The 27,260-nt window shown below is 42.2% G+C and overlaps 1 protein-coding gene across 13 annotated transcripts in view; it reads right to left on the reverse strand.

Moving 5' to 3' along the window:
• ncor1 (nuclear receptor corepressor 1) overlaps positions 1-27,260 on the reverse strand; it is a 273,467-nt gene that overhangs the window by 94,873 nt on the left and 151,334 nt on the right. For 11 of the 13 annotated variants that reach the window (XM_073053048.1, XM_073053047.1, XM_073053052.1 and 8 more), the window contains exons 18-24: positions 20,850-20,992; positions 17,979-18,111; positions 16,829-17,339; positions 15,961-16,090; positions 10,047-10,242; positions 5,616-5,783; positions 1,495-1,667 (exon numbers count right to left, since the gene is read on the reverse strand). In XM_073053048.1, the coding sequence (XP_072909149.1) occupies positions 1,495-1,667; positions 5,616-5,783; positions 10,047-10,242; positions 15,961-16,090; positions 16,829-17,339; positions 17,979-18,111; positions 20,850-20,992 (1,454 nt within the window). The remainder of the gene's footprint in view (positions 1-1,494; positions 1,668-5,615; positions 5,784-10,046; positions 10,243-15,960; positions 16,091-16,828; positions 17,340-17,978; positions 18,112-20,849; positions 20,993-27,260) is intronic. The other 2 variants (XM_073053051.1, XM_073053049.1) reach the window with 2 other exon arrangements.

Below are 27,260 nucleotides of genomic sequence, written 5' to 3' on the forward strand. Positions count from 1 at the left end.
CTTCTTGTGTGGTAGATCACGTCTAAACAATCTTATAGGGTTTTTTGAGGAAGTTACTTGGTAAGTGAGTGAAGGCAAGGTAGTTGATGTTGTTTAAATGAACATTAGTAAGGCATTTAAAAAGGTCCTGCATGGGAAGCTGGTCAAGAAGTTTCAGTTGCTGGGCGTTCAGGATGAGGTAACAAATTGGATTAGACATTGCCTCTGTGGGAGAAGACAGGAGAAGACTGGAGGCCCGTGACTAGTGGAGTGCCACAGGGATTGGTGCTAGGCCCTTCACTGTTTGTCATCTACACCAATGATCCGGATGATAATGTGGTCAACTGGGTGAGCAAATTGCGGATGACACCAAGATTGTGGGCTGTGTTGGACAGTGAGAATGACTATCATGGCTTGCAGCGGGATCTGAACCAGCTGGAAAAATGGGTCGAAAAAATGGCAGATGGAATTTAATGCAGACAAGTTTGAGCTTTTCGACTTCATTAGGATCAACCAGGATAGGTCTTACACAGTGAATGGTAGGGCACTGAGGTACATGGTAGAACAAAGGGATCTGGGAATACAGGACCATAATTCACTGGAAGTGGCAACACAAGTAGATAGGGTTGTAAAGAAAACTCTTGGCTTTCATAGAACGAAGTACTGAGTACAGGAATTAGAATGTTATTTTAAAGTTGTATAAGACATTGGAGAGGCTTACTTTGGAGTATTTTGTGCAGTTTTGGTCACCTACCTATGGAAAGATGTAAAGGAGTTTGAAAGAATACAGAGAAAATGCACCAGGTTGTTGCCAGGTCTGGAAGACCTGAGTTATATAGAAAGATTGAATCGGCTAGGACTGTATTCTTTACAACACAGAAGATTGAGAGCAGATTTGATAAGAGGTATACAAAACTATGAGGGGTATAGATAGGATAAATGCAAGCAGGCTTTTTCCACTGAGGTTGGGTGTGACTCCAACTAGAGGTCATGGGTTAAGGGTGAAAGGTGAGAAGTTTAAGTGAACATGAGGGGAAAACTTCTTCACTCAGAGACTTGTGAGAGTGGAACAAGCTGCCAGTGCAAGTGGTGCATACAAGCTCTATTTCAATGCTTAAGAGAAGTTTGGATAGATACCTGGATGGTAGGGGTATGGAGGGATATGGTTAATGTGCATATCAATGGGAATAAGCAGTTTAAATGGTTCGGCACAGACTAGATAGGCCGAAAAATCTGTTTCTGTGCTGTACTTTTCTGTGTCTCTATGATTTGTATCCATGCTAGTATCTTTCCTGTAATACCATGGGCTCTTATCTTGTTAAGCAGAGTCATGTGCTTAAAAATCCAGACTCGAAGAAATTGTATTCATAAAAGTGACGCCATAAAGACAGTCCACATTAAACGTTTATTCAAACTAAATTTGAATACAGCTGTCTTTATCAGAAATGTAATATAACTAAGAAATAATTTCCCTCCTTTGATTTTTTTCTGTGCAAAACTCACGTGCCACCTTACCTGTGAGATGGAGCCTCCCATTATGAATGATGGCTTCTCAGAGGGTAGTGGTGGTTTCGTTGAAGGGATGAGTGGAGGAGGGGAGGGAATATTGGATGGTCTTGTTGGTCTGGTAATCACTATTTTTCCTCCCTCAGATGTTTGCATCACTTGATGTGGAGCAGGCTGAAGAACTATAAATTGAAACCACAAGTTGGTCAAAGGTATGCACATCTGTATGCCATTGTCTCCATTAACTGCAGCTTTGGAATCTGATTTATTTTCTTTCAGTTGTTTCCTTCCTGACCTTTCAGTCCAACTGCTTTCATCAGTCATTTGCCTGCAGTCTATAGAATCAAAATGACTAGGGTGTTTACGCTACATACAAAGCAAGCAAGTTTATTTGCACAACATTTTTTTCAAACACAAGGTAACTCGAAGTGTTTTATATAGAACAAGATATAAAAATCAAACATCAAATTTCAGACAACATATAAGAGAATAAAATCACACAAAAATAGATATGCTAAATAGAAGTTACAGTGCAGGAGATTCTAAATAAAAGCTATAACAAAAAGAAAAGTTTTAAGCCTCAATTTAAGATAAGTTAAAGTTGGGGCAGACTTCAGATCCTCATGAAGGTTATTCCAGATATGTGGAGCAGAGTAACTAAAAGCTACTTCACCATGTTTAGTTTTGATCCTGGGGATGGTAAGCAGACTCACTCCAGATGACCTGAGAGCTCAGAAAGGTTCATAATGTAGAAGATCAGAGATGTATTTTGGGACTAGGCCATTCAGTGCTTTATAAACCAGTAGTCATATCTTAAAGTTAATCCTCTGATGGGCAGGGAGCCAGTGCAGCAATCTGACAACTGGAGTGGTATGTTCTACTTTCTTGGTCTTAGTGAGGACTCAAGCAGCAGCATTCTAAATGAGCTGCAGCTGTTTGAAGGATTTTTTTTTTTAAACAGAGACTTGTGAAAACGCCATTACAGTAGTCAAGCCTACTAAAAATAAATGCACAGTTGAGTATTTCTAGATCTTGCTAAGACCTAAGCCTTTTAACTCTTGCTATTTTTAAGATGGCAGTAGACTGACTTTGTAATTGTCTTAATGTGGCAGTTAAAATTTAATTCGGAGTCCATCACAACACCAAGGTTTCTGGCTTGGATTGTGGTTTGTAATGACAGGGATTCTAAGTGGGCACTGACTTTTAATTTTTTTTTGGCATCAAAAATAATTATTTCAGTTTTCTCTTTGCTGAAATGGAGGAAATTTTGGCTCATCCAATCAATGATTTGTTCAATACAGCTTTTTTTTAGTGATTGTATGGGACAATAGTCACTAGATAAAACTGATGACACAAAGAGACGATTTATATTTTATACTAGTTGTCGCCAACCCGTCGATTGCGATCGACTGGTCGATCTTTGAGACTTTCCCAGTAGATCCCGAGAAAATGAAAAATAAATACACAAATACTGTTGAGAGATTGTTTCCGGGTTGTGGGGTTTTAGTTCCGTTCTTTCTGCCCAGTGCGCATGTGTGTAGCTCCCCCGCCATGCCGCAGGGAACCGTACTCTCTCCGGTCCTGTTCACCCTGTACACATCAGACTTCCAATATAACTCGGAGTCCTGCCATGTGCAGAAGTTCGCTGATGACACGGCCATAGTGGGGTGTATCAGGAATGGACAGGAGGAGGAGTATAGGAAACTGATACAGGACTTTGTGATATGGTGCAACTCAAACTACCTGCGTCTCAATATCACCAAGACCAAGGAGATGGTGGTGGACTTTAGGAGATCTAGGCCTCATATGGAGCCAGTGATCATTAATGGAGAATGCGTGGAGCAGGTTAAGACCTACAAGTATCTGGGAGTACAGTTAGACGAGAAGCTAGACTGGACTGCCAACACAGATGCCTTGTGCAGGAAGGCACAGAGTCGACTGTACTTCCTAAGAAGGTTGGCGTCATTCAATGTCTGTAGTGAGATGCTGAAGATGTTCTATAGGTCAGTTGTGGAGAGCGCCCTCTTCTTTGTGGTGGCGTGTTGGGGAGGAAGCATTAAGAAGAGGGACGCCTCACGTCTTAATAAGCTGGTAAGGAAGGCGGGCTCTGTCGTGGGCAAAGTACTGGAGAGTTTAACATCGGTAGCTGAGCGAAGGGCGCTGAGTAGGCTACGGTCAATTATGGATAACTCTGAACATCCTCTACATAGCACCATCCAGAGACAGAGAAGCAGTTTCAGCGACAGGTTACTATCGATGCAATGCTCCTCAGACAGGATGAAGAGGTCAATACTCCCCAATGCCATTAGGCTTTACAATTCTACCGCCAGGACTTAAGAACTTTTAAAAGCTATTATTAATGCTTTTTGGGATAGTGATTTAGATGCATATCATATTTTTTTACTGAGTTAAGTATTGTATGTAATGAGTTTTGCTACAACAAGTGTATGGGACATTGGAAAAAAGTTGAATTTCCCCATGGGGATGAATAAAGTATCTATCTATCTATCTATCTACACAGTGTACTTCAGTGGTCCCCAACCACCGGGCCACGAGGAAACGATATGATTTGGCGATATGAAACGATATGAATCAACTGCACCTTTCCTCATTCCCTGTCACGCCCACTGTTGAACTTGAACGCACACGAGCTCATCAGTCACCTAAACGCAGTGATACCCTCGTGCCAGGGATCACTGGCTGGCCTTGGGTAACCAGCTGCCTTGTGCGGCCGGCGGGAAGTGCCGTTGTTACTGGCCCAGAGCGCAGACAGATGGGCGCCGCCTCTAAACCTGTTTAGCACACCGAATGTTCGTTGGGAACCTGGTGCTAAAATATTCACAGATGACCTAATTCGGGCTCAGGGTTTCATAAGTAGCAAAGCAGCTACTTCCGGTTGTGATCTACTGAAAGTCATCTCTCGAGCCAAACTATTGTCAGCCAATAGATCCTACAAGGGTGGGCGGGTGCGCGCCCTGTCGCACTCCTCGCTTGCTCTCTCTGGACTGCAACCGTTGCGGCCCCAGCACTGGAACCTCTGGCCCTTACCTTGTCCTCTCACCCCACCCACGACCAGCCGCACCTGGCCAAGGCGTCTGGTGGCGGGCGGGTGGGCGGCTGTCTAATGAGGCAATGAAGCACTCAAAACTACTTCGGCATCTTGAGTCCAAGCACCCTGCACTTAAAGACAAACCCACTGAGTTTTTTCAGCAGAAAAAACATGAGCAAGCGGGACAGAAGCTAAGTGCTGAGAGCCATGTAAACTAAATTGCGGACTGGACATAAGGAACCTGTTTCGAGTATCGCTGTATTCTGGTCATGTTTAACACCCCTCCCACCCCCGTCGACCGGTCCGCAAGAATATTGTCAATATTAAACCAGTCCACAGTGCAAAAAAGGGTGGTGACCCGTGGTGTACATACATTATTTCTACTTCCAGGTTGCGGGATTTTACTTCCAGTCTTTTCTGTCCGGTGCGCATCCGTGTGACTAACCGATTTAGTAGGTTGATCTTGCCTTTCACTAAGGCCGAGGTAGGGGATCTTGGGCTTAAAAAGGTTGGTGACCACTACTTTATACTTTTAAACTTGGTTTTGAGTACTATAGTCCATCTTAAAACAATCACTGTTGTAACTTGGGGAATGTCACTATCAACTTCTGCAAGGCAAGCTCACCTAAATGTCATAAATAACAACCAGATAATTTTCATAGGAATGGTGTATGTTTCAGAGTAACCTTATTACCTCACATACCCATCAACTCCTCTAATTCTTTCATTAGCCACCTATGGCAGCCAACTTGCTATACAATGAACTTATCTTTGGGACGTTTGAGGAGAACGGAGCATCTGCAAGAAATCTACAAGGTCACAAGAGAATGTGCAAACTCCAATAGACAACACTAGCAGACCAGAATGGAAGTAGGGTTGCTCAAGCTGTGATGCAGCTGCACTACTGTGCGAATTTCTCGAAGAATTTAGAAATCCTACCCTGATTAATTAATTGACTATTCCAATTACTGCAGATGTACTGGATGCTACAAACTAACATTCTGAAATGCCAGTACACACAATGTACAAAATGAGTAAAGTAAACTGCCAAATACCAACAGGCATCTCAAAGGTTCAGTACCTGGTGGTACACTGTACCGCAAGGCATTCAGCTCTGGTTGTGGAGAAAGCTTACAGGATTCCCTTGGAGACAACCGATAAGGTGATGCCGATCTTGCCCCTGCTGCCTGAGGTTCCTGCTCCATCACTCGCCGGTTCTCGTGAAATGGCATGAAAGCAAATGATTTACCTATTGGAGACAGATGGAGATGCACCTTAATTATTAACCCTTGACATGCAGCCATCAACCATGTAGAAATGTACTTTTTAATTTACAAGCAGGTAGTATGAAGAGTGAACTGGTCCACAAAGGGAATGTTGGACTAGACTGGAAATGGCTCAGTAACTTTTTCCAGCTCTGAACACAGCTCGCCACTAGTAAGGAAAAACTGTAAAGGGACAGGAAAGCAAATTCCAGGACACACAATCACTGTGTAATGGAAGCTACTCATCTACCTGTCAAACTGGCATTTAACTGAAACTTAGCTTATCATTTGCTCTGTAATTTCACCCAATCACTCCAACCAACTAGATTAGGGCTATACATGGTCAGCAGTACTTTTTATAAAATTTTATTACATCATCAGCACAAGCATAAATATGAACAAAGTAATGTAACTGTGCTTAGCCCCAATTTACACATGTGCTTGGATAACTTTCAACATGGTATATTAACAATGCATGAAAACATTCCCAGAATCCTTATCAAACAGAATATGCACAATCCCAGATGTTGATTCCAGAGTCAAAAATGTACTGGTGAATTCCTTAACTTATCTGTCACCGTAGCACTGAATGAGCTTTTACACCTAACACAAAGAAGATGAAAAGTGCAAACAGAAAACAGGAAAGATCCAGACAGAGTGCAGCCTCTTGTGATGCCAATGGAATGGCAATGTATGTCAATTTTTACTACTGTTTGCTAAAGTTAGAAACTTATAAGCCCACATTCATAAATTAATCTACAGCAAAATCATGCAGATACCAATAATCTGAAATGACACAGAAAATGTTTCAAACCTGTTAAGATAATGTCTGACTTGTGAAATACTTCGAGTATTTTGTACTTTTTAATCAATCTGGAATTGATTTGAATGGCAGAGGCCCTTCAGGTTAAAGAATGTTGGGCAACCTAAGAGGGTAAGATGTTGCATAGTTTGAGATGCCGCTACTGAACGTGGATGACTTACAGGTGGATTTCAAGGAAAGAAATTTGATTAAATACTCTATTAATAACTCTTTTTATATGGAAAATTTTGGTCAATGATCATTGCATACAACAAATGAGTGAAAGCAAGGCTGATTCGAGGATCAAGGCATGCAGGTACAAGACAGAGCAAGGTCAAGGCGTGTTCCAGGAGAAAATGCAGTCAGAGTCAGAATTGGAGACATTGCTGGAGCAAGCAGACTGGAGAAAAGCTGAAGAAGAGCTGGCTCAAAGCATGTCCACCTGAACCGAGAGTGAGATTTGATCCATCTAAGCGCCGCACCGATTTGGAAAGGTTGAGTACCGGTCAAAAGTGGCCCACAGCATATAGATGCAGCAGGGCTGGAGCTTGGGCTTGAGTTTGAGGGGTGGCAACTAAGTGCCTGAACAATTTAAATACCGGACCAGATGGACTGAATAGGCAAGGTGTCGGGACTGGAGTTGAGGGTTGAGCCGGTTCTGCTCTGCGGTGCTTTACTCTATCTTTGGCGCTGAGGCTGAGCCTGTACCATGCTCCGGCTGCTGCAGGTTTAGTGACTGCAAGCATGACAGAGATTTGCCTCTGTGTGATAGACTAAGACAGAGACTATGGGCCATTCCAGCTGCTCCAGGCTTCGAATTTATGGATTCAATTTCATTCGAATGTTGATGCTTGCTTTATTGTTAACTATTTGATTTGTTTGTTTTCTCTCTCTGTGCATTGGGTGTTTTTTAAAAAACTTAAATTGGGTTTTTAGGGTTTTTTGTTTTTATAGCTGCTTGGTAAACAGAAGAATCTCAACATTTTATATTTTAGACCACAAGACATGGCAGCAGAATTAGGCCTTTTGGCCCATTGAGTCTGCTCTGCCATTTACTCATGGCTGATCCTTTCTTCCCTCCTTAGCCTTCTCCCTGTAACCTTTGATGCTGCGTCCAATCAAGAACCTATCAAGCTCTGCCTCAAATACACCCAATGAACTGGCCTCCACAGATGGCAATGGTAACAAATTCCACAAATTCACCACACTCTGGCTAAAGGAATTTCTCTACATCTGTTTTAAATGGATGGCCCTCTATCCTGAGGCTGTGCCTTGTCCTAGACTCCCCCACCATGGGAAGCATCCTTTCCACATCTACTCTGTCTAGACCTTTCAACATTTGAGAGGTTTCAATGAGATTCCCTCTCATCATTCTAAATTCCAGCAAGTACAGACCCAGTGCTCTCAAACTTTCCTCATATGATAACCCTTTCATTCCTGGAATAATCCTTGTGAACCTCCTGTGGTTGGAATGGTAAATATCTTCTAAATCTTAAACATATGACATAAGACATAGGAATAGAAATAGGCCATTCAGCCCATCGAGTCTCTTCTACAATTCTACCCTGGCTGATTCTGGATCCCACTCAGCCCCATACACTTGCCTTCTCGCCATATCCTTTGATGCCCTGACTGATGAGGAAACCATCCACTTCCCCTTAAATATACCCAGGGACTCGGCCTCCACCCCGGTCTGTGGCAGAGCATCCCAAAGATTCACTACTCCCTGACTAAAAAAATTCCACTTTACCTCTATTCTAAAAGGTTGCCTTTCAATTTTGAGGCCTTGCCCTGTAGTTCTGGATACTCTCATCAGAGGAAACATCTTCTCAACATCCACCCTATCTATTCCTTTCATCATTTGATAGGTTTCAATGAGCTCCCTCTCCCCACACCACATTCCTCTAAATTCCAGTGAGTACAGGCTCAAAGCGGCCAAATGATCTTCATATATTAACTCTCTCATTCCTGGAATCATCCTTGTAAACTTTTTTTTGGACTCCTACCAATGACAACACATTCTTTCTGAGATATGGGGACCAAAGCTTTTGGCAATACTTCAAGTACAACCTGATGTGTGTCTTATAAAGCCTCAACATTATCTCCTTGCTTTTATATTCTAATCACCTTGAAATAAATGCCAACATTGCATTTGCCTTCTTTACAGATGCAACCTGTAAATTAACCCTCCGGGAGTCTTGCACGAGGACTCCCAAGTCCCTCTGCACCTCTGATATTTGAACGTTCTTCCCATTTAGATTATAGTCTGCACTATTGTTCCATTTACCAAAATGCATCATACCTTTCCCATACTGTATCCCATCTGTCATTTTTTTTGCCTATTTTTCCAATTTGTCCAAGTCCTGCTGCAATTGCATTGCTTCCTCAGCACTACCTACCCCTCCACCTGTCTTCGTGTCATCTGCAAACTCTGCCACAAAGCCATTAATTCCATTATCCAAATCCCAATACTAACCCCGAGGAACACCACTAGTCACTGGCAGTCCCCCTTTATTTTCTCCTGCCTGTCAGCCATTCCTCTATCCATGTCAGTACATTTCCTGTAATGCCATAGGATTTTATCTTGTTAAGCAGCCTCATGTCTTCTGAAAATAAAAGTAAATGACATCCATTGCCTTTCCTTTGTCCACCCTGCTGGTTCCTTCCTCAAAGAACTCGAACAGAGTTGTCAGGCATGATTTCCCTTGACAAAAACCATGTTGACTATGTCTTATTTTATCATTAGTCTCCAAGGTACTTGGAAACCTCATCCTTAATAATAGACTCCAACACTTTCCCAACCACCAAGGTTAGGCTAACTGGCCTATAATTTCACAAACAAGAGAAAATCTGTAGATGCTGGAAATCCAAGCAGGACAGGCAGCAACTATAGAAAAAGGTATTGTTGACATTTCGGGCTGAGCCCCTTTGGCAATCCTGTGTGTGTTGCTTGGCCTATGATTTCCTTTCTTTTACCTTCCTCCCTTAAAGAAGATATGGCACAGCAGCTTATTAAAACCCCTTTCCACATATCGTACAACTTGGATGAAGCTTAAATTTCAAAAGCAGGGAATTGCAAAGATGCTTTGTTCCGCATCTTTGTACCTGATCAATCATGACACTTAATAGATAAGGTATATATATCTATCTATCTATCTGGAGTTGGGAGGAATGTGCAACAAATCTATAGAGTTAGTAAATAAATAATGACAACAATGTTTCTTCTCCCCCAATAGTTCTGCTGTAGAGATAAAATGACAAAGCCTGCTCCAGCTCTTAACACTGGAGAAATTTTGTATAGTGATGAGAATTCACAGATTTATTTGAGGATAGCAGGTAATGACTTGAGGGCTTGTTTACAGAGATGTCTACACACTGCTTAACTTTGAAAACTTTAGCTTAAGTTACTATAACATCAATGCCATTTTAATTATACTACTCATACCTTCTCTGTTTGGAACGGGACAGTTCTTGCTGCTAACATTGGGGCTGGCAGAATTCCTGCGTTCAGTGTCTAGATGTTCTTGACGTTGACGCACTGGCTCCTCCTGTAGTGCAGAGTCATGTGCAGCTTTGATGTGTCGCTGTAACAATGCCAGGCCACTCATTGGAGCACTGACAGGTACATATGGAGTAGCCATCTATTTGAGAGAAAACACTGCTGAAAGTTGGCCAAGACAAGAATGCTCCAGAAACACATGCATCCCTTAATTTATTCACTTTTCAGGATGTGTGGTTCCCTGAAAGTGGTGTCACAGGTAGACAGGGTAGTGAAGAATCCATTTGTCATGCTGGCCTTCGTCAGTTTGGGCAATCAGTATAGGAACTGGTACACCATGTTGCAGTTGTATAAATCATTGGTGAGGCTGCGCTTGAATATTGTGCAGTTTTGGTTACACTGTTATAGATGTCACTAAGCTGAGGAATGCAAAGATTTATGGGAATGTTGCCAAGACTCAAGCGATCGAGTATTAAGGAAGAATTGGGTCTACCACAACTTTTTTCCTTGAAGCATAAGAGACTGAGGGATGGCTTTACAGAAGTATATAATATCATGATGCATAGGTAGGGTGAATACACTTAGCCCCTTTCCCAAGGGAAAAAAATTCAGAAACTATATTTATGACAAAAGGGGGGGAAAAAAATCGAAAAGGGACCCGAGGGGCTACTTTTTCATGCAGAAGGTGGCACATTTATCGAACAAGCTGCCAGAGGGAGTGGCTGAGGCAGTAAAATAACAATATTTTAAAGACATTTGGATGAGTACACAGACAAGAATGGTCTACAGGAATATGCCCAAACACAGGCAAGTGGATTAACTTAAATGAGCATCTTGGTTGGCATGGATGAGTTAGGCCAAGGGCCCACTTCTGTGCTGTATTAGTCTATGTGCAAGTTACAGGCAATGCTAGTGATCTCATCTGCATTCAAGAGCAATGAGGGAGAACTCTTAAAAGAAATAGACCATAAAGCAAGAAAATACAAATGACCAGTTAAATGTAGATGTTTCTGCAAACTTCTGGTTTAAGATACCACCAGTGAATCTCAGTGACTTCTGGCTGGTGGCCGATGAAACAAGGAAAACAACTAAATACTTTGCTAGTCACTATTTTTCTGGGAAATGATCGTCGCAAGCAATCATCTGCAACTTCCCTTTGGACTTGGAGACAATTCGATGTGGCAGAACCAAAGCAAGGTGAGGCAGTGGGCCTATTGCCAAGAGTGAGGAAGACACAAAGTTTGATTGATATAAGCACCAGGCTGAATCAGAACACCGAATTGAGGCGGTGGGGCCCAGGCCTCAGAATGTATCGAAGCAACTGAACTGATACTTGGATGATGATTTAAGCACTGGGCTGAATTACAAAGATTGGGTACAGGCCAGATCAAGGCGGGGCCAGGCCCCAGAGCATACAAAGCAACTAAATTTGATGCCTGAACGACAATTTAGGCACTGATCCAGATCGAAAAGGTCAGGGTGCAGGGGACAGACCGATTCAGCTCACTGTTCCACGCCATTTACTCGATTCTGCATTGAACTAGGGAGTCTCAGACACTCTTTGTGGACTTCAGTTCAGGACGCTATTTGCTTGCGGTTATTATCTGCACGATTTGACTTATTTTTTTTCTTTTCTCTGCACAATGGGGTGTTTGACAGTCTTTTTTTAATGGGTTCTTTTGGCTTTATTTGTTTTGTGTCTGCCTGTTACGAGATGAACCTCAAGGTTGTATGATGTATACACAAGTTGATAATAAAAGTACTTTGAACTCTCTAGATTGTAAGATTCGAAGATATTAAAACATGAATAAATTGAGCAGAAGTTCAAAGTACATATACTACATACAGTCTTGAGTTTCATCTTCTTACAGGCAGCCACAAAAAACAAAGAAATCCAATAGAACCCATTAAAAAACTGTCAAACACCCAAAGTGCAAAAAAATAACAAATTGTGCAACAATAAAAAGTAAATAAATAACTCAGTAGCAAAAATTTACGAAATTGAGTCCACAGCCACAGAGCCATTTCATCACTGTATCTGGACCAGGAGCTCATTAGTTGCAGGCCACAGCCTCAGTTCAGCACACAGACAAGTAAACCTTGCGGAGCAGCGAGGGGAACATCTGCTCGTCCCTTGCCTCTGGTGCTGATGCCACAACCTTTTTAATCTGGCCCGGCACATATATCAGCCAAACATTGGCTTGTTCCTAGCTCTTGGTCTGGACCCTGCCACTTTGATTCAGCCTCAGGTCTGCTCCAACAATGGATAAACATCGGCTCGTTCCTTCTCTCAGGCCCAGACTCTGCCAGTTGAATTCAGCCTGTACCTTTTTAATCTGCTCAGCACTTAAATCAGTCAAACATCAGCTCATTTCTTGCTTTCAGACCCGTGCCCTGCTGCTTGAACTTAGCTCCAATTCCACTCCATCTATGGTCAAATATTGGCTCATTCCTCTCTCCCGGGCTTGGGTCCTGTCAGCCTGATTCAGCCTGTACCTGCCATGCTGCAATCTTACTGCACCTTCAATACTTCAGTTCATACTGCAAAACTGTCAGGCCATACAGGCAGTTCAAAAACACAAATCCAAAAGGGAAGTTACAGGCTACTGATAGCAGATTATGTTGTCCATAAAGAGTGTGATTAATAGAGTACTTAGTAGATTTATTTGCAGCCAGTAAGGTATCGCTGTGTCTCACCAGCACCATCTTAAACTAGAAGACGGTGATACATCATAGAAATAGAGGCTATTTAGCCCATCATGTAATGCTGACCATTGGTACCATTCCCATTTACCTTCACTAGGTCTATAACCTTCTATTCAGCAGCAATTCATCTAGATACTACCTGCCTCCATCACCCACTTGGTCAGTGTGTTTCAGATTCCAACCACCAATTGGGTGAAAAGGCTCTGTCTCAGATTCCCATAAAACTCTTCTCTGAAACTAGTGCGCTTCAGTTGTTGACACGTGCTATAAAGAAGTTTCCTAATAGCTACCCTATCTGTGCTCCTCACACCTGTATCAGGTTCTCTCTCAGCCACCTCTACCCCTGAGAAACAAAGGCAATCTATCCAACTGCCCTCACAATCAAGACCCTTCATCGCAGGTAACATCCTGGTGAACTTCTGCATCCGGTCCATTCTAATCATTTCTTTCCTACAGTATGGTAACTAGAACTGTACAGTACTTTAGCTGTTGGATTATCCATATTTTATGTGCCATAACTTCTCTCCTTTTATATACTATGTCCTGGCTAATGAAATGAGTATCCCAAATGTCTCCTTCACCATCTTTATCTACCTATGCTGCCACCTTCATAGATCCTTAAACTTGTAAGACTAGGCTCCTGAATTTGCACTACAATGGGGAGGCTGGTGCTGGGAAATATTTTGTGTTTGATGGTAATCAGCAATGGCAAATGAGCACATAGTTGAACCACAAGATTATGAGAGGTGTAGATAGAGTATATCTGTTTCCCAGAGAGCATGCATTGAAGGTGAGAGGGGGGACGTGAGGGATAAGTTTTTTTTTGCTCAGATTTGTGGATGCCTGGAATACGCTACCTGGTATGGTGGTAGAGGCAAATATACTACAGGCTTTTAAGAGACATTTGGATAGGAACACGATGTAAAAAAGATGGAGGAATATGGAACTGGTGTAGGTAGGAGGAATTGGCGATTGTATGTTTTTGATTTCCTTTATCGCTGGTTCGGCACACCATTGTGGGCCAAATGGTCATTCTGTGCTGTACTCTTCTGTGTTCTAGTCAGAATGTTAAAATTTCCCATTTCCAAATCAATCTACTGATGCCCTACTGTAACCTTAAACAATGTTTTTCACTGTTCCCAGATTGTTCCCCTTTGCACACCCATAGATTCCCTTGTCCCATGTCTTGGATTACATTCGTTCAAGATACTGTCACTGCTTTGAATGTCCAACATAGAGTCCCGTTTTACATCCTCATTTTACACCCTCGATTTTCTGGGGTTCCGCTGTCCTAGACGCAAAAGAGTGGGAGGGATTAGGGCCATCCCTCCCCCTCTGCCTGAGTTTTCAATATGATACCTTACACACTGTACACATTCAGATACAATGCCCTTAGCCCTTTATTCATTGCCTTCCTTCCCAAAGTCTCCTTCCTTCAGCCTTTTCCCCAGTTTTCTTTGTCATTAAACCCAGCCCCACTGTTTAGTTTAAAGTCCAATCTACAGCCCTGGTTCTTCAAAATGCTAGGACTCTGGTCACAGCATTATTCAGGTGGAACTGTCCTATCAGAACAGTACTCCCTCGAACTGGTGACAGTGATCTACAAATTCAAACCCACTTCTCTCACACCTACCTTTGAGCCATGTGCTAACTTATTTAATTTGTTGAGGGAGGGATTAAAGGAGGAGAAGTGGCAATACTGGTTGGGGGAAATGTCATTACAATGCTCCATCAACACAGACTGGAGAACTTGTCTAGTGAGGTGTTATGGATGGAACCAAGAAATAAGAAAGGTAGGACCACATTAATGGGGCTATATTACAGACCACCCAACAGTCCGAGGGATTTAGAGCAACAAATTTGTAGAGATCGCAGACTGCTACAAGAAACATGTATTGTTACAATAACTGATTTTAACTTTCCACATATTGACTGGGAATCCCATACTGTAAAAGGACTAGATAGGATAGTTTGTCAAATGTGTTCAGGAAAGTTTCCCTTATCAGATGTCCCAACAAGAGAGCATGTAATGCTGGATCTGCTATAAGGGAATGAGACAGGGCAGGTGACAGAAGTTTGTGTAGAGGAACACTTTGCATCTAGAGATCATAATGCTGTTAGTTTCAAAGTAAATATGGAAAAAGATAGGTCTTGTCCAGAGGTTGAGATTCTAAATTGGAGAAAGGCCAATTTTGATGGTATCAGGAAGGATCTGGAAAGTGTGGATTGAGACAGGCAGTTTCCTGACAAAGGTGTACTTGTTAAGTGGGAGGCTTTTAGAAATGAAATTTAGAGGGCACAAAGCTTGGTTGAAAGGTAAAGAGAACAGGTTTAGGGAACCTTGGTTTTCAAGTGATATTGAGGCCCTAGTTAAAAGAAAAAAAGAGAGGTGCATAGCAGGTATGGGCAGGCAGGACCAAATGAGGTGCTTATGGAGTATAAGAAATGCAAGAGAACACTTAAGAAAGAGATCAGGAGGGCTAAAAGAAGGCTTAAGGTTGCCCTAGCAGACAAAGTGAAAGAGAATCTGAAGAGATTGAACACATAGATTAAGAGCAAAAGGACTGCAAGATATAATCTCCTGAAGACCAAAATGGCAATCTGTGTGTGGAACCAGAGCAGATGGGGGAGATCTCAAATTAATTTTTTTTGCATCTGTATTTACTCAGGAAATAGATACAAAGTCTATAGAAGTGAGGCAAAGCGGCATTGACTTCATGGGCCCTATATAGATTACAGAGGAGTAGGTGTTTGCTGTCTTGAAGCAAATAAGGGTGGGGTGGATCATTTCCCCTGGGCCTGACAAGGTGCTTGCTAGGATCCTGTGGGGGCATGCAGAAATGGCAGGGGTCCTAGCAGAAATTTTTAATCATCCTTTGCAACAGGTGAGGCACTGGAGGATTGGAGGATAGTTAATGTTGTTCATACACTAGATAAAGTTTAATTCAAGCAAAGCTGATCTATGCATATCAAACCCAGTAAGCACTGAACTCAGTGTTTAAGCTAAAAATGAACTTCGTGGGTAGTAAAGCTCCAAGGATGGTGCTATCCAAGATGGCAGACAGTACCTGACCTACTCTGTTAATTTTCTATTACCTTCATCCACAAAGAGAAACAAAAATGTGGGAACACAGATGGCGGAATAAATACTCACCATACTGGGAATCATCGCTGCTCGCTGCTGAAGTTGTTGGATATCCATCTGAACTGGCTTCATGGTTGAAGTTATCAGTACCGTGTTGAGAGGTTTCAGCAATGATGGCTTTGTTTCTGGAGAAAACACCCTGGGACAGAAATTAACCACTGAGCAACTTTAACCACAAGTTTATAGATCTAAAGGTTTATTGTCAAGAACCTTCAATGAAAAAGAGATTTTAGAAAAGAAAATTTGTGGCATTGCAGAATTACAAATTTTCATCAGGACTGGGCAGAACAGTTTCTAACTTATCGCACTACGTTCTCCATAATTTGAGAAGTTATGGCACGATATGATAAACATTAGGACTGCATCTGATAGGGGATCTATGATTTGCAGATATGGTCTATAAAGTACAGCCAGGCTGGTCAGGTGCTTTCTCTAGGGTACTGGAGACTGGGTGACGTTACAGAGATTTATAACATCATGAGGGGAATAGATAAGGTGGAAGATCATAGCCTTTTTTTCCCCAGCGCATGGAAATCTAAACATAACAGGGAATAGGTTTAAGGTGAGAAGAAAATTTAAGGAGACCCGAGGAGCCACTTTTTCACTGAGGGCAATGGGTATATGAAACAAGGTGCCCATGGAAGTGGTAGAGGCGGGTAAAATTACAATAATTAAATGGCATTCAGCCAGGTACATGGATAGGAAAGGTGTAAAGGGATATGGGACAAAAGCAGACATATAGGACTAGCTCAGGTAGACGACCCTTTCGGAATGGACAAGTTGGACAGAGGGGCCCGTTTCCATGCTGCATCACTCCATGACTCTATAAAAAAACAAGTCAGCAATTCTGCTTATGTAGTGAAGTGCATGGCCTCACCTTTGCCTTTCGCTCTCGCCATCCTCCACTTCATCTGCACTGCAAGTTGCACTAGAATCGTTGTCTGAATGAGGTTCCGCTGGTGCTCCATGTTGCGGCAGGTCCAAAACCTCACAACCAGTTTCCTGCTGCCTAGCTTTCTCAAACTCCTTCTCCTTAGCATCCACTTCTACTTTAACCTGTACATTTTCTTCAGGCTTAACATCCATATCCACTGGTTCAGATTTGGCCTTTACCAAGGGATCAAAAAGAGGCTTTGCTTCAGCTTCAGGGTCCCTCTGCTCCTCCATTGACTCCTCAAAACCCAAGTTCATCTCTTGCTTGATCTGAAGTTCAGGTGAGGAGGCAGCTGGTGTTACTGACACTGGTTGCACATCTGAGATATTCTGAGTGGTAGGATTAAGTTCTTCTCCCACCAACCTGTTGGGCTCTGTACTCTCTTTACTTGACTTGCTTGTTTCCATAGGAGACGGTGAAGGTGCACTCTCAGTATCTGAGCTGTTCTCCGCTGCTGGAAATAAAGAATTAGTATTGAACACAGAAGATATGGTGTGGCTTTAAAGGTAAAATAGAAATAAAGCCTGTTTAGAACATTGCCTGATTGGCAGGAGGCTCCTCTTCAGTACAGATGGGTGTGAGCAGAACTGTGTGTGGCATATATGTAGAGGATGAGAAGTATAGTACAACTTTAGAGTTACCCAAGACCATGAGTACACAAGCTAAAGCATTGGCAGCTGTGGCATATATGGTTAGCCACCCAGAATGTTTTCCACCCACTTTGTCATACACTTTGATGGTATGCACATTTGTAACAGCCTTACACAATATTTGCCTCTGTGGGACGCCAGAGGGTTTGTTTCAGCTGACCCCCCCCCCCCCCACTTCCTGCCTGCTGCATATTGCGGTATGTACTTGAAGAGACAAAGGGAAAAGAATATGGAGTCGTAACGTGAAAGCCCACTCTGAATTATCCCGAGAGGAATAGGAGGACCAACAAATTGGCAAGCAAGGTATGTTCATTAGGCAGCAATAACAGCCACAGATTGGGGAGATCAGTAGACAGAAGGACCACAAAATTTCCCATTACTGCTTCTTATCTAAGCTTGTAGTGCTCTACTTCAAACACACTACAGCTCAATTGCCTTAATACCTTCACTATCCTCTGCATTCTCCTCTTCATTGGATACTTCATTGTCCTCGTCTTCTTGTACAGACACAGTCGAGGCAATGCTTTCACATTGAGAAACTTCCCGGTCTTCCCGTGACCTCCGTGACATCTGTTGCTAAGGAGAAAGAGAAGTGAGAAATCTAATGTGTACCTTGTAGCTCTGCATACATTAGATCAGGGGTTCCCAACCTGGGTCCAAGGACCCCTCATTTAATGGCAGGGGCCATGGCATAAAAAGGTTGGGAACTCCTGCATTAGCTATGAGGTTTTCCACAAGTGATTGTAATATCAGGGGTTGTGTGTAAAAACTTGCTCAAGAACAGACTTATCTGACCTAAGTCCACATACCTAGCTTTGTCCTTTAGCCAATTTACAATTGGTCAGAGCGTTCAATTTCATATTTAATTAAAAGTGTACATTGATGACCATAAGAGCATAAGATCATAAGGACAAAGGAGAAGAATTAGGCCATTTGGCCCATCGAGTCTGCTCCGCCATTCAATCATGGCTGATCTTTTTTTTCCTCCTTTAACCTCATTTCCCAGTCTTTTCCCCATAACCTTTGATGCCAAGTCCAATCAAGAACCTATCAATCTCTGCCTTAAATACACCAAATGACCTAACCTCCACAGCTGCACATGACAACAAATTCCACAAATTCACCAACTCTGGCTAAAGAAATTTCTCCGCATCTCTGTTTTGAATGGATAACCCTCTATCCTGAGGCTGTGCCTTCTTGTCCTAGACTCTCACACCATGGGAAACATCCTTTCCACACCTACTCTGTCTAAGCCTTTCAACATTTCGAAAGGTTTTAATGAGATACTCCTCATCCTTTGAAATTCCAGCCAGTACAGACTAACAAGCTTTCTTGTATGATCAAACACGAGGAAATCTGCAGATGCTGGAAATTCAAACAACACACACAAAATGCTGGTGTGTGTTGATTCTCGTATGATAACCCTTTCATTCCTGGAATCATCCTTGTGAACCTCCTCTGGACTCTCTCCTATGCCAGTGCCTCTTCTAAGATGAGGCATCCAAAACTACAAAATATTCAAAGTGAGGCCTCACCAGTGCCTTATAAAGCCTCAGCATCACATCACTGATCTTGTATTCTAGTCCTCTTGAAAAGTATGCTAACACTGCATTTGCCTTCCTCACCACCGACTCAACCTGCAAGTTAACCTTGTGGGTGTTCTGGACAAGGACTCCCAAGTCCCTTGCATCTCAGATTTTTGGATTTTCTCCTTTAGAAAATAGTCTGCACATTTATTTCTACCACCAAAGTGCACGATCATGCACTTCCCAACATTATTTTAATTGCCACTTTCTTGCCCATTCTCCTGATCTGTTTTAAGTCCTCCTGCATCCTACCTGTTTTCTCAACACTACCTGCCCCGCCACCAATCTTTGTATCATCTGCAAACTTGTCAACAAAGCCAACTATTTCATCATCTCAGTCATTTATTTCCTTGAAGAACTCCAACAGATTTGTCAGGTTAAGATTTCCCTTTACAGAAACCATACTGACTTTGACTTATTTTATCCTTAGTCTCCAAATATTCCAAAACCTCACCCTTCATAATAGACTCCAACACTTTCCCAACCACTGAGGTTAGGCTAACTGGTCTATAATTTCTTTCTTCTGCCTTCCTCCCTTCTTAAAGACTGACATGACACTTACAATTTCCCAGTCCTCTGGAACCACAGCAGAATCCAATGATTCTTGAAAGATCATGACCGATCCTGGGCCCAACATATTAATGCAATCATGAAGGCACACCAGCAGCTAAACTTCATTAGGAAATTGAGGAGATTTGGTATGGTGCTAAAGACTAGCAAATTTCTACAGATGTACTGTGGACAGCATTGTGACTGGTTGCATCACCATCTGGCATAGAGGCTCCAATGTTCAGTACCAAAAGAGGTTGCAGAAAGTTGTAGACTCAGCCAACTCCAGCACAAGCACAACCCTTCCCAACCTCAAGTTGGTGCCTTCAGGTAGGGTCAACCAATAAGGACTCTCAATCATCCAGGACATATCTCCTTCTCATTATTACCATTGGGAAGAACGTACAGGAGCCTAAAGACCTACACTCAACAACAGGAAAAGTTTCTTCCCTCCATTATCAGATTTCTGAATGATCCATGAACCCTCAAACACTGCCTTTCGCACTGTTTATTTATAACCCAGAAATTTTAGTATCTCCCATTGTACTACTGCCAGAAGACAACAAATTTCATGACATATGTCAGTGATATGAATCTGATTCTGAAGTATTGTGTAATGTTTCAAATAAATGACAGTTCTAAAATCTAAAGATCCTAGTTAAGGCATTGAAATGCTGGGATGGAAATCGACTGACCATGGCTATTTGTGCCTTACTTCCATATCTGTTCATATTAATGGAATAAATGACAACTGCAAATGATGATAATGTAAACAGAATCATGAGATAAAGGAGGCAAAACAAGCTACACTGTAAGAGATGTAATTACCAAATGCACTTTAGGTACGGCCTGAACTATAGCAGCCTGTTGCAGTCAATCCTCCCAAAGACGGTGGCTTTCACCTGAATTATGACCAAGCAGTATGTACTGTATTACTGAAGCAATATCGTGGAGCCCATACTGTGATCAGAATTTACCCAAGCTGTTTTCATTCCTGTTTGTCCATGGAAATAATGGAAGAATTTCAATTATTCCTGTCAGCAATTTTTCTGCTTTGATGATATGTAGTACTCTGGGATTTGACTTCGCCTTTCTTGTGTTGGGCAAGATGCCCTTCAACCAAATATTTTCCAGTGAAGAGAGGATGTACAGTATGAAACAGTGGGGACAGTGACTCACCACTCTAAGCTTGTGCTGCTGAAGTAACATATCCAGATTGTGCCGCCTCTTATAGTTAAAGTAGAAGTTCTTGCATTGTGCTTCGCTTTTGGTGCCCACCATTTTGGCAATGGCTGCCCAGTTCCTTCCATGTTCTACGAGACCTGAAGTAAAGGTATGGGGAAATCAAATTAAAGCTATGACTCCTCAAACTTGCAGAGAATTTAAGATTTAGCAGGAATACACCATTCAACCCCTCATGTGCTCCACTATTCAAAAGGGTTGTGGATGATCTTTTATTGCATATTCCTTTACTAACTTCATTTCCCTTGATCCTTTTTAATATATAAAAATTATTTAGTCTGTAAAATACATTCAGTGGCTGTGTCTCTAACATTCTTGGTGAAGAATTTTTTTTTCTTTCGTCTCAGGACGAATTTTCACCTTATTTTCCTTATTTTCACCTTAGCCAGGCATCCCAGTCAGGAAAAAAAACATTGTCCCTACAGTTGGTCAAGTCACCTAAGAACTTAGCGTGGTTCAATATTATCTCCGGTTCAAAATTTGAGAGAATATAAGATGAATCTCCCATCATAGGAGATTATACACCATTACAACCTGATGAACTTGTGCTGCTGAAAGAACAGGCCTGTACTCATACCTGATTTCAGTGGATAGAATTTCTACAAATGATTCCAAACTTACAAATATTATTCAGAGACTGACATAATAGAGCATCTTTTACATAACATCCAAAGTACTGTACAGGAATCCTGACAAAGAAAACTTATTTTGCTAACAAGCTATCAAAACAAATGCATAAGTTAGGAAGAGCTCAAAGTTTTTAAAAATGGTTTTAAGAAGACCAGATAGACATATAAACATACAATATTCAAAATTATGAGGAATGTAGATCAGCTAGAAAAGAAATTTTTCCTCATTACAGAGGTATCTAAATTTCGAAAGCACAGATTTAACACCCTATGATCATAAGACACAGGAGCCGAATTAGACCATCTGGCCTATCGAGTCTGCTCCGTTATTCAATCACGGCTGATCCTTTTTTTTTCTTATCTCCTCCTCAACCCCAGTTCCCAGCCATCTCTCCATAACCTTTGATATCATGTCCAATCAAGAACCTATCAATCTCTGCCTTAAATACACCCAACAACCTGGCCTCCACAGCTTCATGTGGCAACAAATTCACCACCCTTTGGCTAAAGAAATTTCTCTGCATCTCTGTTTTGAAAGGGCAACCCTCTATCCAGAGGCTGTGTCCTCTTGTCCTAGACTCTCCCACTTTCCACATCTACTCTGTCCAGGCCTTTCAACATTCAAAAGGTTTCAATGAGATCCCGCCCCCCCCCGCCCCCCCCCATCCTTCTGACCCAGTACAGACCCAGAGCCATCAAACGTTCCACGTAAAACCCTTTCATTCCTGGAATCATCCTTGTGAACCTCCTCTGGACCATCTCCAATGCCAGCACATCTTTTTTAAGATGAGGAGCCCAAAACTGTTCACAATACTCAAGGTGCGGCCTCACCAGTGCCTTATAAAGCCTCAGCATCACATCCTTGCTCTTGTAAGATTAGGGTAAATTCAAGTTCATGTTTTAAGTTTAATTATCATTCAACCATTCTTAAATACAGCCAAATGAAACAGCCATCCTCCAGGACCATATAACAATTACAGCACGGAAACAGGCCATCTCGGCCCTTTTAGTCCGTGCCGACGCTTACACTCACCTAGCCCCACTGACCCGCAATCAGCCCATAACCCTCCATTCCTTTCCTATCCATATACCTATCCAATTTTACTTTAAATGCAAATACCGAACCAGCCTCTACCACTTCTACTGGAAGCTCGTTCCACACAGCTACACTCTCTGAGTAATGAAATTCCCCCTCGTGTTACCCTTAAATTTTTGCCCCTAACTCTCAAATCATGTCCTCTTGATTGAATCTCCCCTACTCTCAATGGAAAAAGCCTATCCACGTCAACTCGATCTATCCCCCTCATTATTTTAAATACCTCTATCAAGTCCCCCCTCGACCTTCTACGCTCCAAAGAATAAAGACCTAACTTGTTCAGCCTTTTCCTGTAACTTAGGTGCTGAAACCCAGATAACATTCTAGTAAATCTTCTCTGTACTCTCTCTCCTTTGTTGATATCTTTCCTATAATTTGATGACCAGAACTGTACACAATACTCCAAATTCAGCCTTACCAATGCCTTGTACAATTTTAACATTGCATCCCAACTCCTATACTCAATGCTCTGATTTATAAAGGCCAGCATACCAAAAGCTTTCTTCACCACCCTATCCACATGAGATTCCACCTTCAGGGAACTATGCACCATTGTTCCTAGATCACTCTGTTCTATTGCATTCTTCAATGCCCTACCATTTATGATGTATATCCTATTTGGATTATTCCTACCAAAATGTAGCACCTCACACTTCAGCATTAAACTCCATCTGCCATCATTCAGCCCACTCTTCTAACTAGTCTAAATCTCTGCAAGCTTTGAAAACCTACTTCATTATCCACAACACCACCTACCTTAGTATCAACTGCATACTTACTAATCCAATTTACCACCCCATCATCCAGATCATTAAGGTATATGACAAACAACACTGGACCCAATACAGATCCCTGAGGCACACCACTAGTCACCCGGCCTCCAACCTGACAAACAGTTATCCACCACTACTCTCTGACATCTCCCATCCAGCCACTGTTGAATCTATTTTACTACTTCAATATTAATACCTAACGATTGAACCTTCCTAACTAACCTTCCGTGCGGAACCTTGTCAAAGGCCTTACTGAAGTCCATATAGACAACATCCACTGCTTTACCCTCGTCAACTTTCCTCGTAACCTCTTAAAAAAATTCAGTAAGATTTGTCAAACATGACCTTACACGCACAAATCCATGCTGACTATTCCTAATCAGACCCTGTCTATCCAGACAATTATATATACCATCTCTAAGAATACATTCCATTAATTTACCCACCACTGACGTCAAACTGACAGGCCTATAATTGCTAGGTTTACTCTTAGAACCCTTTTTAAACAATGGAACCACATGAGCAATACGACAATCCTCCAGCACCATCCCCATTTCTAATGATATTTGAAATATTTCTGTCAGAGCCCTTGCTATTTCTACACCAACTTCCCTCAAGGTCCTAGGGAATATCCTGTCAGGACCTGGAGATTTATCCACTTTTATATTCCTTAAAAGTGCCAGTACTTCCTCCTCTTTAATTGTCATAGTTTCCATAACTTCCCTACTTGTTTCCCTTACCTTACACAATTCAATATCCTTCTCCTTAGTGAATACCGAAGAAAAGAAATTGTTCAAAATCTCCCCCATCTCTTTCGGCTCCACACATAGCTGTCCACTCTGATTCTGTAAGGGACCAATTTTATCCCTCACTATCCTTTTGCTATTAATATAACTGTAGAAACCCTTCGGATTTATTTTCACCTTACTTGCCAAAACAACCTCGTATCTTCTTTTAGCTTTTCTAATTTCTTTCTTAAGATTCTTTTTACATTCTTTATATCCCTCGAGCACCTCATTTACTCCACGCTGCCTATATTTATTATAGATCTCCCTCTTTTTTTCAAACCAAGTTTCCAATATCCCTTGAAAACCATGGTGCTCTCAAACTTTTAACCTTTCTTTTCAACCTAACAGGAACATAAAGATTCTGTACCCTCAAAATTTCACCTTTAAATGACCTCCATTTCTCTATTACATCCTTCCCATAAAAAAATTGTCCCAATCCACTCCTAAGTCCTTTCACATCTCCTCAAAGCTAGCCTTTCTCCAATCAAAAATCTCTTATCCTTCTCCATAATTATATTGAAACTAATGGTACTGTGATCACTGGACCCGAAGTGCTCCCCAACACATACCTCTGTCGCCTGACCTATCTCATTCCCTAACAGGAGATCCAACACTGCCCCTTCTCTAGTTGGTACCTCTATGTATTGCTGCAAAAAACTATCCTGCACACATTTTACAAACTCCAATCTATCCAGCCCTTTTACAGAATGGGCTTCCCAGTCTATGTGTGGAAAATTAAAATCTCCCACAATCACAACCTTGTGCTTACTACAAATATCTGCTATCTCCTTACAAATTTGCTCCTCCAATTCTCGCTCCCCATTAGGTGGTCTATAATACACCCCCTATAAGTGTTACTACACCTTTCCTATTCCTCAATTCCACCCAAATAGCCTCCCTAGATGAGCCCTCTAATCTATCCTGCCAAAGAACCGCTGTAATATTATCTCAGACAAGCAATGCAACACCACCTCCTCTTGCCCCTCCGATTCTATCACACCTGAAGCAACAAAATCCAGGTATATTTAGTTGCCAATCACACCCCTCCTGCAACTATGTTTCACTAATAGCTACAACATCATATTTCCAGGTATCAATCCATGTTCTAAGCTCATCTATCTTTCTTATAATGCTCCTAGCATTAAAATAGACACATTTAAGGAACTTTCCACCTCTTCCTCTCTGTTTATCCCTAACAATGCGATCAACTTTATTATCTTTTTCTTCCTTATCCCCCACATCTTCGGTCTGAGCGCTCCCCTTCTCCATTTCTCCATTTGTAAACTAACCTCCTCTCCCCTAGTCTCTTCAAAGTTGATTCCCATCCCCCAACCATTCTAGTTTAAAGTTCCCCAGTAGCAAATCTCCCTGCCAGGATATTGGTCCCCCTAGGATTCAAGTGTAACCCGTCCTTTTTGTACAGGTCACACCTGCCCCAAAAGAGGTCCCAATGATCGAGAAACTTGAATCCCTGCCCCCTGCTCCAATCCCTCAGCCACACATTTATCCTCCACCTCATTCTATTCCTACTCTCACTGTTGCATGGCACAGGCAGTAATCCCGAGATTATTATCTTTGTGGTCCTTCTTCTCAACTGCCTTCCTAACTCCCTATATTTATATTCTCCTTTCAGGACCTCTTCCCTTTTCCTACCTATGTCATTGGTACCTATATGTATCATGACCTCTGGCTCCTCACCCTCCCACTTCAGGATATCTTGGACACGATCAGAAACATCCTGAACCCTGGCACCAGGGAGGCAAACTACCATCCGGGTCTCATGATCGCGTCCACAGAATCGCTTACCTGACCCCCTAACTATCGAGTCCCCTATTACTACTGCCTTCCTCTTCCTTTCCCTACCCTTCTGCCAAGGTATAAAATATTACTAAAAACACATAGCACATATGGTTATGATTTCAGAAAAACGTAGTCACAAAGAGAAAAAAATACATAGCCTGAGTCCCTGAGTCCTCCTGGACCAGCTTGTTCTTCCACTCAGTGAGCACCAGAGGGCATCACTGACAGGAAGGGCCAGTTCCTAAACCCAGTACAAAATCGAGCGGTACACAGCCAGCTCCAGGATCTCCTTTGCCAGTGAACTCTAACCCTAATACAGGCGACTCCAGCACATGAAGGCATTGTCTGTTGAACAACTGAGGCAATGCAGCTCCCCCGCCGTCAGTCTCGCCAATGGCTCAGTGAACCAGACTTGCTACTGTTGTTCCAAAAGGATCTTGTGAACACAATAAAATGTCCAAGGGAATCATTCTTTTTTTTTGGACCTTGCACCATCTCAGCACAACAGTACACAGCAAGTCCAGCAGCATCATGATCAAGGAACTTGCTGTCGGGAAAGGCCTGGAGTAATTGATGTTCTTAGTATCCAACAGTGATTGGTGAGCATACAGGTAAACAAACACACCTTTGACTGGACCAGGGGCTGGCTGCTGCATCTGAGCTGCCATCACTTTCCCAGAAGCAGTAAGGGTAAAATGACTGAAGTAGATCTGAAGAACACTTTAATATGGAAGAGAATTAAAACCTGGAACAGAGTAGCTGGGTGGATGGGTGAAGCTCGAGACTGTCACAATATTCAGCTAATATGTAGGCAACTAGCTGAATCACTAGGATATAGAGGTAAATGGGATTAGTACCGAAAGAAAACTAGCAGCTGTCGTTGACATGGTCAATGTTTGTTTCTGTGCTAATACATCATTTACTGCTGCTGCTTCAGCTCTAGATTTGAGTTCAGTCATGACTGAGTACTAGTGAGGAGTGTGCAGATTCCACGACAGGATGAGCCTTCTCCTGTATACCAGCCACCCCGTACTATAAGAAATCACATACAGTTATCTGACGTAGAGCACCTGGGCTCTGTCCACCAGAAAAAGGATGATCTTCCAGTGGCCACCCATTTTAATTTCATTTCCCAACCCGATATGTTTATGAGCACACATTCAAGTTGGAGAAACGTCCCACGTCCCCCTTCGTTATTCCCCATCCTCCTTTCCCTCTCTCTCCTTATCTCCTTGCCTACCCATCGCCTCCCTCTGGTGCTC

Source organism: Hemitrygon akajei, chromosome 8, assembly GCF_048418815.1.
Source record: "Hemitrygon akajei chromosome 8, sHemAka1.3, whole genome shotgun sequence".
In the NCBI taxonomy this organism is placed as follows: Eukaryota; Metazoa; Chordata; class Chondrichthyes; order Myliobatiformes; family Dasyatidae; genus Hemitrygon; species Hemitrygon akajei.